The 15,373-nt window shown below is 40.2% G+C and overlaps 2 protein-coding genes across 3 annotated transcripts in view; both read right to left on the bottom strand.

Moving 5' to 3' along the window:
• The window catches only part of MYO5C (myosin VC), a 34,061-nt gene extending 23,342 nt beyond the window's left edge, over nucleotides 1–10,719 (bottom strand). The window contains exons 1-13 of the mRNA XM_036389976.1: nucleotides 10,693–10,719; nucleotides 7,572–7,682; nucleotides 6,554–6,719; nucleotides 6,145–6,289; nucleotides 5,612–5,768; nucleotides 4,958–5,101; nucleotides 3,991–4,072; nucleotides 3,314–3,421; nucleotides 2,690–2,796; nucleotides 1,783–2,048; nucleotides 1,285–1,366; nucleotides 811–951; nucleotides 32–157 (exon numbers count right to left, since the gene is read on the bottom strand). Of these exons, the coding sequence (XP_036245869.1) occupies nucleotides 32–157; nucleotides 811–951; nucleotides 1,285–1,366; nucleotides 1,783–2,048; nucleotides 2,690–2,796; nucleotides 3,314–3,421; nucleotides 3,991–4,072; nucleotides 4,958–5,101; nucleotides 5,612–5,768; nucleotides 6,145–6,289; nucleotides 6,554–6,719; nucleotides 7,572–7,682; nucleotides 10,693–10,719 (1,662 nt within the window). The remainder of the gene's footprint in view (nucleotides 1–31; nucleotides 158–810; nucleotides 952–1,284; nucleotides 1,367–1,782; nucleotides 2,049–2,689; nucleotides 2,797–3,313; nucleotides 3,422–3,990; nucleotides 4,073–4,957; nucleotides 5,102–5,611; nucleotides 5,769–6,144; nucleotides 6,290–6,553; nucleotides 6,720–7,571; nucleotides 7,683–10,692) is intronic.
• Nucleotides 10,720–11,552: 833 nt separating this feature from the next.
• MYO5A (myosin VA) overlaps nucleotides 11,553–15,373 on the bottom strand; it is a 100,233-nt gene continuing 96,412 nt past the window's right edge. For both annotated transcript variants that reach the window (XM_054516192.1, XM_054516193.1), the window contains exon 39: nucleotides 11,553–14,894. In XM_054516192.1, the coding sequence (XP_054372167.1) occupies nucleotides 14,742–14,894 (153 nt within the window). In that variant the 3' untranslated portion in view covers nucleotides 11,553–14,741. The remainder of the gene's footprint in view (nucleotides 14,895–15,373) is intronic.

Genomic DNA, 15,373 nt, shown 5'->3' with positions numbered 1-15,373 from the left:
AGGGAACAATACTGGGTTGCTTACACTGTACCTTATCAGCAAAGTGTTGAATGATGAAAGAAGTGTTTGACATCCTTGGCTTTTCAAAGAGTGCGTTTTTATTGACAAAATTATTATACAGCTTTTGAAGCCAGTTTTCATCTTTTCCATGAGGCAACTGTAAGAATAAGAAGGGCAATCTCTTTAACGAACTGGGCTGCTGGAGCAGCAGAGCTGCTGATGGCAATAAACACTCTGCATACAGTGAATTACAAGGCCTAATAACCAGTTCTTGTCTCTCCAGACCCATCAGTAGCAAATCAATTTCTGAAAGAAGTTTGTATTAATCCACAATGTTTTGTATCAAAAGCAGTGATTTGTGGACAAACTAAATTTAAAAAAAACATTGGTGGAAGAGCCCCTGTGGTACTGAGCAGGCCAAATTCCTGCTTGGAGCAGGACTAGCAGCAGCAGACTGCTGCTTTGCCTCCAGTGCAGGAGGTGATGATGAGGGATGAGGATCCCACTGCACTCCTGCCCAGCCTGCTCCAGTCCTGCACTGCCCCACAGGGATGAGCTCCAGCTGCTGCCCTACTTCCAGCTAAGTTCTGAGATCCAGCTTTAGGTTCTTAATACTTACTATAAGATAAAACAGAATAAGTAATTTATAGTCAAGATTGCCAAATAGAGGGCAAACATTAATGTTCCTTTTCTGAAGAAAATCCTCTATTTCCCATTGAAAATGGTAAAATATGGATTACAAGCCCCACTTGTAAAAATCTATATCGTTTTTGGTTTGCCTTTTTTTTTAATGAGCAAATATTAAATTACCAAGCATTCTTCATCCAGAAGTTCTAAAATTCCCATTTTAGCTTCAATAAGGTCAATGACAGGCTGGTTGTCATAAAAGTCTATTAAAGTCCATGGGATATCTTCCTTCATATATTCTTCTTGTTCAAGTTTAAAGACATGCTGAATTTGCAAAAATTTTGAAAACATAAAGAAGGTTACAATTAAGAGAAAATAAGTACAGTGTCTGCATGTGCATAGTTGTTGTATACATAAGATAGAAAAAATATATTTTGGAGTATATTGTATGTCTGTCTGTAAGAAAATAAACATCTAAATTTTCATTTATATTTATGTGTACCTATGCTTACATATAAAAATAAAATATTTTTATTTCTTACTGGATAGCCACTATCCAGAAATATCCACCATTCAAGCACAAATAGCATTTACTAATATCCACCCTGAAGCAAAAAAAAAAAAAAGATAAAGAACTGTAACAAAAAAAGAACATACCAGGTTAAACTGCTGCTGTAGTTTTTCATTAGCATAATTGATACAAAATTGTTCAAAACTGTTCACATCAAATGTTTCAAATCTGAAACACAATTCAAGTAAGAAAAAAAATCTTTTGACATCAAAATCAAATGGCAGCATCCCTGAAACTCTTTGGAGACATCCTAATGTTTCTAAGACAATTAACTAATGGTAAGACTAATGAAGATGCTAAGGAATTTCAAAACTTCTCTAAAAGCTAATGTTACCAGACATAATAAAGCTAAAAATCCAGAGTTAGATCTAAAAGAATCATATCAGAAACGAAATTTAAACCTCATTCACAAAAAAAGATGGTATTTATAGTAGCAGAGGATTTCTACCAATCTGGGTGCTAAAGAACTTATATAACTATGACCTTTTAGTAAAACAAGCCCCTCCAAATTCATTACCAGCACAAAAAAGTGCCTTTTTTATCTACTCCAAAAAAAGGCACTCTGTTTCCAGAGACATTCTTACCCATAAATATCCAAAACACCAATGAAAGTGTGCTGTTTGCCAGGGAACTGCAGAGCTTGGTTAATTCTTTCCACAATGAAGTCAAATAAATGGGAGTAGATTTTCTTTGCCAGGGCATCCCTGGCGTTGACAGCCTGGGCCCTTGTCATGGGCTTCACCACGGTCTCTGAGGTGGTGACAATCTTCCTGTGGCACAGCCACCGGGCCATTTTGTCACAGTTTAAATCCAGAAGCTCACAGAATATACTGAGGTGTTTATCTTCCATCTTTAAAGGAGATCAATAAATATTATTAGGGTACCTTTAATTCTTTAACTGTCTGTAACTGTGTAATTCTTTAACTGTGAAATGCTTGCTCTGCTGCCACCAAACTATGATTTTTATTTTGAGATAGGCAGGGGGCTCTATCTACTTCTTCATCTGATAAAATAGCAAGATGAGCTAAAGCAAATAGTACTGAATAGAACTTCTGATATAGGAGAGAAAAACTTGGACCTGATGAGATGTTTTGGATTAAGACACTGAAAGTTACTTTGGTCTATTTTTAGGTGTTGCCTTTCAGACTTGCATAGCTTGCTGGGACACATTCTGAGCAGCTTTCACTATGCTCTGGTTCCTGCATCCTGCAGAGAGTTCCAAAATGGATTTTCCAGCAGCTGTGGATCAATTGGATATGGAGTACTCTTAGCCACACTTTGCCTTTTGTTAAGACTTTCTGAAGCCGGGCACAGAACAGCATCTGTGTGAACACTTGCTGCTGTTCCACACAGATGGAGATGGAGAAATCAATCAAGCTTAGTACACCAGATTTAATGCTGCTCTGAGCCCCAGATATGAGAGAAACTATTGCTAAAGCACTTCTGGCATAGAATAGAAAATGTTGGTATCTGAGTGAGCTACTTCCTTACACTGATGGATGATCTTTCATCTCCAACAGCTGCTATTTCCACATTGCCCAAGTGCAGGATTGCTGCCAGCATTTTAAAAACATCCATCTGAAAATCCCTCTTCAGACCTAAAAAAACATTCCTTGATTATTTGAAATACACAGAAACAGTACAATTAATTAAAGCAGAACAATGCTGGGTTACTTGCTTTGTTGTGCAGCCAAGAATTGTACAGCATCTCTGCAGAGTAGGATGCAAATCCTTGGTTCTGCCAATTTTCTGCCTGTCTGATCTGATGATAGATTGGGCATAAGTTCCTGTACCTCCCCAAGTGCCAGCTCAAGTCTGATTTAGCTTTTACATAAGCTTTTACTGGGGCAAAGAAGCTTCCAATTCCACTTCTGCCACAGCATGTTAGTTTATGGCCAAGAAGACTCCAGCCCTCAATGCTTCTGACCAGTAACAATTAACACCAGTTGCTAATTGCTCCTACCTAGCACTTCAAAAACAGACCAACCACAATGAACAAGCTGTAAAAAATCTATTTTGGTAATTACTACTAACATTCTGGATATTTCAGAAACAATAAACCTTTGCCCATTTCAGGAAAAAAAATATACTGAAAATGTATCCCCAAGAATTTACCGAGTAAGGCAAATGTCTTCTGAGTCTCCACCATATTTGCTCTGTCATCAACCCCTTCTATTACAGTGCTGCCACCCATTCGTGTGTAGTTAAATTCTTCTGCGCTCCCTGTCGAAAAGAAGCAAGTCTTGTAATTCTGCAAAAATCAGGAACCGGGGAGAGCTACTTGTTAAAACTTTGGTAACACAAAACAACTAAAGATGCTGTAGATACCAATGTTTCAGTGATGAGGTGGAGGTCCTCTTTTTTCTGAGGGAAATCCATGTGCCCAGCTCAGTTAAGCTGACACAAATCAGTATCCGTAATTCCTAGAAATCCTAATGAACAAACTGGAATGGAGACTGTGTAAACATACACCTAAATTCTGCTTCTCCCAGCTTCTCTGTAGATAAATGAATCAATTCCCTAAGCTGTCATAGCATCTGTCACTACAGAAAGTAAGAAATAAGATTTCCAAAGACACTCAGGTACTTGATGGTGCACTATCTGAGTTTCCAGGGATTTGCTACCAAGTCCAAAACCAGCAGGATTAAGAGCTAAGTGACTTTAAAATGCAGGTCCTGTTTTAAGGCTGTGAGATTTATGCTGTAATGCACTAAACATCCTAACACTTGAAAACCAAGCCTTAAAATGCTGCACTGCAAAACTGAAGAGCAGGTTATTTTCTTGAGACCTACCCAATTTAAGATGTTCATATTCAGGTTGCATAGCAGATGCACACAACTGATAAAATATATGGTAGTTCCTTTCATTTTCTGACTGTAAAATAAAGCAAAGAGTAACACCACAGGAAAAAAATTAACAACAAAATGAAGAAACAAACTGAAAAACACCTGATATTCAACATACTGTAAAGTGATAATGACAACTGAAGGCTAAATTCTGCTGCAACATAGGTTAGCAAAGACATTGCTTATTATTCAAATGGTCCATCTTAGCAAGAGCTTTGAAAGTGATACATTCAAGTATACTTTATTTCCACTGCCAATATGCATAGTTCTTTCCCCAAGGATGTTAATAAGTTCTTCAGCTTGAACAACCATCTACTAACAAGAACTGTCAAATGTTGTAACAAAAAGATGTGTAGGAGTGTCAGCTGAAACGCTGCCCTGTGGGAACTCAAAAACCTCTCCATTTCCAAACCATCCTGCAGGGCAGAAGACATCCAGAAGTATTTTTCAGTGTACTTACAAAGTTACAATACTACTAAAAAAGAAACCTCTGTAAAAACCATTTTATAAAATTAAATACCTTCTTTAGTCTATTATCATCAGCCATGACATTGAAGTGAGTCACATGAAATAAGCCTTGGCCTTATAAATTTTCAGCCATTTTTTCACTCAGACTCTCTCTGCCCCGTATATGCTGTTCCTTTCTAGATACAATTGATTTCTGCTACTGTTGCAACCACAAGTACCAGATTTGCAGTTATTTCAGGGAATTGTCCCTGAGAAGCATTCTTCACTTAACAAAAGGAAGAACATGAAATAAAGTAACTTATCATAAATAATATTAGCTTCTGTCAAAAAATAAATCAATTGCTGATTGGATACACTCTTCAGAACTTCACATAATATTTTCAATACAGAACTAGTACAGTGCATCAGGACTGACCTTGACTATTTTAGACTTTATTTTACCCACCTGAAATACAACTCTGGATTTCTCAAGCAGGTACGTTCTCATGTTAGCTCCAATGATTTGGTAACTGTGATCAAAACTGATTTCAGTGTATTTCCCAAATCGACTGCTGTTATCATTCCGTGTGGTTTTCGCATTGCCCACAGCCTACAACAATTATAAACTTTTACAATTTGATTTACTCATGTCTCTCATAACAATTACTTTGTCAAAACTTGAGTCAACTACAAGTTTCTAAAATCAAAGGTGCTCAGGGATCAATCTCTGATCAAGCACTGAACTCTGTTACTTATATTTTGACAAGCCTCAAATCAAATAGTAAAATGCAACTAAATACATAAACTGAAAATCAAAGTATACTTTTCCAGCATAAGGGTCCAAGTAATAAAACCAATCAACTTGTTCAATATTGTTACATCATCATCTAATTAGGCAAACTAGCACCTCCAAAGGGCCACTGGTAAATCAGACAGAACCAGGTGTTCCTGAGGCTGAGCACCTCTTTCCATCAGTAACATTCAGAGGCTAAAATTCAAATTTAAATACCCAACTTAGACAGATGAAACATCCCTAAAGATTTCAAACAAAATTTCCCAGAAGCTCTCAGAATTCTTCTCTGGATGAGTACAGACTTGACAGACATCCCCCCAAACTTACCTCAGTTATTGGATTGGATGCCAGTACTTTATCCTCCACGTGAGCATTGCTGCTTGACTTACTCACAGTGGCAAAGTATCTCATGGTATACCTTGCAGACACAGTCTTTCCAGCTCCTGATTCTCCACTGACTATAATGGACTGATTTTTGTTATTTCTAAAACCAAATAATCAGACAGTTTATGTCAGACATGTCTAAAGGGCATGTATAAATGTAGGAATTACACACAATGTTTGAAATCACAGCTGTGCCCAAGTCTTATACATCAGTTCCATCTTACATCTATTCTTCTCTTTCTCCTCCTCAGCTGTAACCTCTAGGATGATGTCATTGCTAGTCACTAAGTTTTACCCCTCATCAAGGATGAAAATAGTTTTGGTTCTAGAAATTCCCCAGCTGGTTAAGGAATTCCTTCTCCTCTAATTAAGCTATGTGTTCAAAGGTATTCCTAATAGCCAGTAAAATTAAATGACAATTAACAGTGCCACTAGACTTCAAGAGTTATTTATGGACATTAAATAATATACTGTACCTTGCCATTTGCTTGTATGCTTCTTCTGCCACAGCAAATATGTGTGGATCCATGTCCCCCATGTTTTGCCCACTATATGCATGGATAATGGCATCTCCATATATTGGCAGCTGCTTATAGGGGTTTATTGCAACCAGAATTATCCCTGCAGCAAAGTGTACAAAACAAAAATAAAACACAGGTTAGTTATATGAAATGCCTGGTTTTGGCAGTTGAAATAATACAAAGTAGCAATATTTTCTAGGTAGAACATGCTGATGAACAAACAAGTATACTCACATATAAAACCAGTTAACATGAGTTAAAATACATTTTAGGAAAACATTACACACATCATGCTGCAAACTGAATCAAGATTAATACTTTTTAAAAAAGATTTTTAAAAACCTCTTCATTTCACTTAGCTTACCACTATATGTGTAGATAAGCTTAGACTCCACAAAACGAATTTTAAGGTTGTGTAGAACAGCTGGTTCATGCAGGTAACTGAGGGCAGTGAGATCATTTTCACCAACAAGTATGTCAGGATTTCGTAGTGGTGGCAAAGCAGCTGGATCAACAGGGTAACTCAGGTCCTGTCAACAAAAATTACTTGAAATGTCATAAAATGCATTATGTTTGCATAAATACAAATCTTCTACCTTTACATGAAGTTATAGAGTTGATGGAGCCCTGTCTGATCTTCTATTTCATTGATCCATACACCCCACTGAACTTGGGGGAATTGGAGATGTTCATTGCTTATGAAAAAAAAAAGCCTCGTTCTCTTTATTTACAATATTTTGTATTGAAATCTGTAAAAACTTGACATGTTCAGCTCTCTAAAAACAGGCACATTTCAAGTACAGATGAGAATAATAGATCAGCTGCAACTGAATGAAAGTAAAGACCTGGTCAGAACTCAAGTCAGCTCTATAACTGTCCTTACTTGCAACACCTCAGTTTTCCTTACAGAGAGTTTAAAACTCACTTCTGTTTCTTTCAACAAATCCATTTAATCATACCTTTAGTATTTATCTTTATGGAACAGGAATGCAGAAATACAGAAATGCTTTCAAAGTATTACATCTGTAAAGAACTTAGATACTAAAATTAACAATCTTACACAAACCAACTAAAAAAGCAAAAAGCTGGCTCTGTGAGAGCGAACTATGCCTGTCCTGCACCTCTGATTTTCACTTCAGTTTAGGATGAGTTTCAGGGCTTGTCTTCAAAGCAATCTCTGAGGTATGTTCTCCATGCTAGTGTCTACAGACTGTAGAATTGCACAGCTCATATTTTGGGCAGCAGGTGTGTACTGTACCAATTTCAATATGATGAAAAAGAGAAATGTGTATATGTTATTTAGATCCCATAATGGTGAGTGCTATGTTTCTGCATAAACATATCTCAGCAAACCCCACAATAATTCAGGCCTTTCTCCTTACAGTTCCATCTTCTAATTGTACATGGAGAAAACTGTCTCCAGCTTTGTAGTTTTTTGTGATTTCTGCAGACTGCCAGACTTCTTCATTATCAGGGATCCAAACCCTATTGTACTGTAACAGAAAAACAAGACAATAGTTAGCTTAGCTACTATCATAATACCAGGCTAGCATTAAAAAATACCTTTCAAACATCAAGTGCAACGCCATTCCAGGACTTTTGGGGTTTACTATTAGCTCTGTCCAGCAGGATTTTTTTTTGTGGTTTTGTTATTTTTCATGAAAGAATAAAAAAAGAAAGCAGACTCATTAATTTCAGACATGCATATTCTGCTCCTGTTCAGAGCAGAGTCTGCAGAACAACCCAGCATGCAGGAAGGTGAGCAAGGGCCAGACTGTTGCCAGGCTCTTCAAATCCTGTAACACTGAACAAAGAATAAAACACACTTAAAGGGGACACCTTGTTTCTAGGAGGGTTCAAATAAGCAAGTACCAGAGAAAGCATCTCATTACCAGAATTCATACAATCAGGTATGGACAATCACTCCCCGAATTCAAGTACAGAACACTGAAATCAGAATGCATTCTGCCAGAGGCACATTGTCATACCTAAGAAAGATTGCACAGTTCCCTTTCTTTTAATGGGACTGAAGTGCAACCTCCAAACATCTTTCCCTGCTCTAGGACAAACTTCAAAGACTACTGGCTGGTTTCTTTCTTTACAAGCAATCAACTGGCATACTTTAGCTCCATCCCAGCAAGGTATCTGTAACCTACTGAAGCACAGATATTTGAAAAAAAAAATTTGAATGTAAGTTATGCTGTTTGAACCATTTAGTTCTCGTATGCTGAAGTTAAAATGCAGAAGCAAAAGCAACTTCTTTAAATGCTCTACCTGAGAAGCTATGGGAAAGAACATTCCTTAAAAGGATATAACACAGCTGGAAACCTCAGGAGTAGGGAATTACTTTAGTGATGTGGAGTGTGTCCTCATCCTGACAGGGTTTGACAAAATGACATTGTTGTCTCTACTCACACAAGAAACTATAATGTAAACTCTTCCAGCATCTTTCTGTTCTGATAGCCAGAACCCTTCCCTTAATTCCCTTACCCTAGCTATATTCATGGTCAGTTGAAACAAGCTGCTTAAATAAACCTGTGAGAACTGCTGCAGCTGCTTACTTGAAAAATTAAGTCACCATTTCATGAAATGTGAGCAGACCCACAGATCCCTTGGGGACTTGTATTTCCTTTCCTTTTGGTGCCGCAACTGTTGGTTTTGTCACAAACTACTTTTTTCTTCTCCAGTTTGGAAGGAGCCTTGGAAGCTCCAGTAGATCCTCAGAACATGAGTGTCTCTGCCCCAAGAACCCCCCTGGACCATGGTGGGTGCCTGCAGAGGCAAGCTGCACTGCACAGCTGTAGCTGCTTTAATTCTAACCCCCAAGGATCAACACCAAACAATTTAGAGCAGGAGGGACTTGCACAAGAATGTCCTGTGAGTTACGCTGTGCTGCTCAGCTGAGTTTTCAGTATCTCCAAGGAGAGACATTGACCTTTCTAGTGAGCCACACACCACCCTGGTGCTCATCAGGGGATGAACAACCATGGGAACCTCAGCTGCTGCCATGACACCCCTTGGCTGATGCTCTCAGCATGATAGCATTTTTCACACAATATCCGAAATCACAAAGACATTTTTTAACAACCCCGAACAACTGTAATGGCAATGTTTTCATCTATCTGACCAAGGGGTCCAAAGGCCCAGCTCCTCAAGTATCTATTTAATAGCCACATGAAAGACATGGCTAATTTAGCTTTACATTTGAGTTTTCCATGTTTATCCAACTATGAATTGTTATTTGTATCATTCCTACACTATGCTGATCTCCTCCTGGCTTACAAATAATGCTTGTTAAACTGAATTCTTTGTTTGCTGTTATTCTTTGTGAGTTAGAATATCACCACCAAACAGCCTCCGGGGCACACAGTGTTTTCCCATGCAAGAAAATGAGCTGCACTAGGTCAAGGACGAGAAAGGGAGGGAGAAGAATGTGATAAAAGCACTGATTCTTCAGGAAAGGCCCCTGGAGTTGCAGGAGCCTCCACTGGCAAATGCACCCAGCCTAGAGAGCTGGCTGTCTCCAAACCCTGCCTCGCAGGTAAACAGACGGGAGTTTGCTCATTTCCGTGTCAGGTTACACCCGCACTCCTTCCCCCTTCACCTGTCCAGCATTCCTGGGAAAAAATCCACGCTCCTTCTCCCAGCGGCTCCGAGCGCGGCAGCGGCAGCAGCGGGACCCACCAGCCCTGCAGCTCCATGGGAGCAGCTGCTGCTGCCATAGATCCATAGATGAGGGACAGGCTCACTAAATCACCAACATACCCCTGTTGGTTTGTTATTTAAAGCTAAGCAAACAAACGATACGTCACAACACTCCGGTGACTACAGGAGAAGAGGGAAAAGTTGTGCAAAAGTTTCAGCGGGCGCATTAAGGAGGAAGAATCTTTGCTTTAGGGCCAAGCTCTGCCGCACACATTCAATATTTGCCCAACAGAAAGCGCGGCGCTCCGAGCCTGAGCACCCAGGGAAGGGCAGATAAACCTTCACGCCGCCTAATCGCTGGCTGGAGCAGCGAGACCTGCTCCCGGAGGCCGAGACTCTCACCAAAGGAGTGTTTTTCTCAAAGAGAAGTGTCTCCCCTGTGGTGCGCTGTCCCGCACGGGCGGCTCCGCGCTGTGCCCACCGCCCGTGGGCGCACCAAGCGCTCCGGCACGGCCCCTTTCCCCGGGCCCTTCCCCAGCCCCGCTCCGGCAGAGCCCGCACGGCCCCTTGCCCTGGGTCCTTTCCCAGCCCCAGCCCCGTTCCGGCGGAGCCCGCACGGCCCCTTGCCCTGGGTCCTTTCCCAGCCCCAGCCCCGTTCCGGCGGAGCCCGCACGGCCCCTTGCCCTGGGTCCTTTCCCAGCCCCGTTCCGGCGGAACCCGCACGGCTCCTTGCCCTGAGCCCAGCCCCAGCCCCGCTCCGGCGGAGCCCTCACGGCCCCTTGCCCTGGGCCCTTCCGAGCCCCAGCCCGGCTCCGGCGGAACCCGCCCGGCCCCTTGCCGTTCCCCAGCCCCGCTCACCTGCGTGTAGAGCTCGGCCAGCGCCATCGGGGCACAAGCCGCGGCTGTCCGGTCCCGCAGGTGCCGCGGCCCGGCCCGGCCCCCGCCCCGGGGCGTGGGGAGCGGCCCTGCCCCGCTCGGCGCTCCCCGCCCGGCCCCGGCCCTGCCCGCTGGGCCCGGCAGCCTGCACGGGCAGCGGGATCCCGGCTCTGTCCGTGCTCCCTCTCACCGTGCTGGCACACCTCGGACACACCTTTAGGGACCCGGAGTGATGGACACTGCGGCTGCCAGAGGGTCCCCGGGGAGCAGTCCTGACCCAGCGGAGAAAACCAACAGAAACATTAATCACCGCCCGAAAAGCGCTGTAAAGGAATTTCTATGACAAGCTCAGAATAAGATAAAAATTAACAACTCTGAGTGCATGTAGTAGGTTTAAAGCGCTGACAAGGTGCTACAGTTGAATATTCTTTATGAGGAAGAAGACTTGAATAACCACACAGTGCTGTGTTTTAGCAGGTGGATACATGCCAAGACCCACCAGCCGTCCCCACCTGACATGAGGAGCTTCCATAGCACACAAGGGAATGTTTTAGTGCAGTTACTCAAATTTTATTTCAGGAACAGTTAATATTAGATGACAAAACACCCTAACCAGAACTGGGTTATGTTGAACAAAGCATTCTCCCATAAGTACAGCAAGTTTATGGCACACTGCTGCTATCTGGGTGTGTATTTACACATCCTCAGATTTTAACCAACTCCCTTGGCAGTCAACACCAAGCCTGCCATGGAGGCAGAGGGAAACCTGTGACCAGCTGAGGTCTATGCCAGCACCCAGCTCACAAGCCGCCAACCAACCAAAAACACCCTGAAACAAACTGTACAGTTGTACTTTTATTTGGACATTTTCCAGTGATAGCTATTAGGCTACAGTTTTTATGATGCATACATTTACTAAGTACAACATCAGACACTACAACAGATCAGAGCTCAGGTAATTCTGACAATGTTTTGTTTTTCATCTATGTACTGTGTGGCATCAAGTGAAAACCTATGTTTAAAGGCTTTTCCTCATCGCATGAAGTATCAGCATCTTAAAAAACCCAAGTGTTTACTCATAGGTTTAGTATGGTATTTGAAATGTGTTCAGTTTAAATCACAAATTACATATAGACCTTCAAATTGCAATTGCTGGTGTTTCCAAGTTGGGAACAAATGTTGCTGGATATCAATCCACTTTCAATGAAGCTGATGCTACTTTTTCCTATTATAGATTAATCTCAGTTAACTGACTTAAGCACTTTTATGTTCCATCCCAGTTTGAAGTGTGAGAAGCTATTTTTCAAAATTTGGATAGAAGACTGTGTCCTAAACATCAGAATAAAATGATCACTGGAATAAAAATACACCAAACTGAATGAGGTAATTATTGTGCAAAATCTGTAGAATAACTGTATATATTTCTAAGGGGTCATTGACAAGTATTTTTCCAGCATCTGATAAAATCTATCATCTCAATAGATAATAAATTAAAATATAAAAGATATGTCCACATTAAAAGAGCATAACAATGATTCAAAGGAAAAAAAAAGTTTTTAAAATAATTCTGCATTATATTCCATGGTTAAAGAGATTTTAGTCCTAAGGTGAAAGTTATATTATACACTCACACTAAAATTTTACTTCTGAAAAGTGCATGTAAAATACTGCCATGTAAAATGTTAGATGAATTACCAACTACACATCTATTCCAACTCAAAAATATTTTCCTTTAAAACATGTCAAGCAGCATATACTTTTAATGTGATATAAAAGTAATACCAGTCCAACCACTGAGTTAAAGGATGATACCTATAAATTACTAGACACTACTTTTTTTTTAAGGAAACGATACAATAAGGCTTTTTACAGGTAAACAAACTTCAAAAATAAACAAAAAATACATTGAGGCATACATTTTAAACACTAACGCTTAAGTAGTGGATGCATTTCCTGATCTACAGTATGAACATACTGTAATGCCAATTGTTTGTTTTTCAATAGGAAAAAAAAAATTGGGAGGTCAGCATGTTCTCAGGTGTTTTCTTTCCTAACCCTGTTACTGGATGCGAAGGCTTTGCCATTACATTCTCACAAGTACAGTACCTGACAGTCTGAAAACGACCTTACACCTTATTTGCAGCCACTTCACAGCAGCCAGAATCTCACAAATCAAGTAACCTTTGAAAAAGGAGTGTTTGGTATTTGGTGCAGAGGAGAACCTCAATCATTTAGCAAAGATCATTCAGAACCCTTTCACAATGCAGTATCAATTCTTGGAAGTACTGGCATGATCCATCAAATGTAATGTGGGACATTTGAATACAAGATGATAGGAGCATCTTCAAATGATTCTGAGAAAGTTTATGTTGTCTTTATTTCCAATTTTAGCAACCATACAAACAGCATGTCTGCCCTTCAAGTAAAACAAAACTGAAATGTTTCAGTCTGCTTAACAGCAAATCTTTTCTCTGTGAATTTGCAGGCAAACAGAGGAGCACCAAACAGTCTAATAGTGTACCTCTAGGTTATTTACCAATATTGTAAAATAAATTAACGTTAACACTAAGATGCAGATTATTATAATACATTAAAAATATTGCACAACGCAACTGAGCAACGTGTGTGGCTTTATTTTTACATCTATGTTTGAGCCATCCACCACAGAACTGGAACCTTACACGAGGCCTCCACGCTCCAATATGCCTCACATTGTGAAATGTGAGTTTTATATAGCAGATCCAAGATGTGTGAGACAGAAGAATCTTTCCAGTAAAATGTGCAACATTCAAAGTAACTCAGTTTCTCATTATGCACTCTGATTTCCAACCATTAAATCAGCATGAATCATAGTCAAGTGACAGCATCATAGTCAAAACCTACTTAACTTTCTTGTTAGTCAACCTTTCTAAGAATGAGAGCCTTGGGCTACTGCAGAAATTTTCTATTAAAATTTTTCCTCTCATATTCCAGTGTGAAAGAAGACTTTTCTCTGTTGTTATTATTTTTTTTTAAGTGGCATAAAACCAAGAGATTATACTTAAAATACACATTGTCATCTCTGGGGTCTACAAACAAAGAACAACATTAGACAGACTCTATAACCTAAATAAATACTAAAATCATTACTGACTTCTGATCGTTTGCTTCAAGATTCTGTATTTTTAGCTAACTACTTTTAAAAATAACTAAACGTGTAATTTCCAGTGTGCTACTTGTGCTTAGTTACCATTTTCCTCTACAGGTGTTACTTGATACAATGTGCAAAATTCCAGTTAAAATAACAGACTGCAACAGACTGTAAGTAAGGTTGACAACAAAAAAATGAAGTGCCTTATTTTTAGTGCTTAGTATGATACTGTCATACATTTAAAACAACAGAATATGCAGCAGCGATTTAGTTTGCTTGGTAAACCACAGTTCTAACAAATAAACACCTAAGTTACAGCATATAGTGAGCTATAGGACTTATCACTACAATTTATGTCAAACTGACATAAATGAGGAAGTGGTTTAAGAAATAACTTGATATATTGCCAGTTTGTGTTTTTCCATTCCGTTTTTACAAATTAAATGTAACAGGCTCCCACGTGACTGTGTATTCTACTACAAAATGCCTTACTTTCAAGTCTTCCATGTCCAGGACTGTGACTGTCCCTATTGGTCCCCACCTATGAGAAGATTACATATGGATTTTAATTTACACTATTTAAATATGTTACTAAAGATCTAAAAATGTCTCTAGACAGCTGAAGACACAATTTTTGTCCAAGCCCGATTTCCATACTCTGGACATGTACAAATCAGTGATGTCCGCATCAATGCAGTGACCAATGAGCACAAATGCACATCTTTCTATGAGCCTTCAGCCTGTGGTGCTGCTGTGCAGTTCCCAGCTACCTTAACTACACACCTGGGCTTAGACAGGCTTTTGTTCAGAAAAACGTGGGTTTAGTGGCTCACTATGTTTGAACAGGTACAGACATCAGGCAACTGGTTCTCCATCTAACACTGACGGGACATCCTGGGGATCACACACGTGATATGAAGCCCAGGCCCAAACTGGCTGGGATCTGAATGGTTTCTAAAGCCAGAGAGGATGGATTGAAGGGGAAAGTAACAGGGAAGATGTGTTTGGCATCCATGAGCAACTGAGGAGAGTCCTTCCTGTCCCGCAGACGCACCTGCAAAGATAAGAAAGTGATGACATCAGCATTTAGCCAGCTGACTGGGAAGAACCACCTTACAAAGCTGATCTGTGCTAACAGATGTGTGTGTGCAAACACACTCTGTGCTAAACTGAGCTGATACATTTACACCAACTGGGACTTCAAACTGTAGTTACTGTGATCTGCTTCACTTCTGCACATCTCCCCCTTACAGTGAAATCTGGGAATATTTAGATTCCCTGCAAAAGGAAGATTTTGCCCAGTATCTGGTAACCATCTTTTCAGTAAGTGGAATTACTGCTTTATCTCAGTTGTACCTTCCCAATCTCCCTTATCATGCTATACTGTAATTCAATTTCTAATAGATCAGAAAGTTCACATTTGTTTCTTTAGTTTTGCTCTACTGGCTGCTTCTCTTTGGGGTTTTCAAAACTTTTCACTTTCACCAATATATATACAAAAATAGAAGGGGTAAATTAAGAACTTTGTATGGA

Source organism: Molothrus ater, chromosome 13 (genome assembly GCF_012460135.2).
Source record: "Molothrus ater isolate BHLD 08-10-18 breed brown headed cowbird chromosome 13, BPBGC_Mater_1.1, whole genome shotgun sequence".
Classification (NCBI taxonomy): Eukaryota; Metazoa; Chordata; class Aves; order Passeriformes; family Icteridae; genus Molothrus; species Molothrus ater.
The sequence above is the reverse complement of the archived record's forward strand: the minus strand, read 5'-3'. Positions and strand labels throughout refer to the sequence as shown.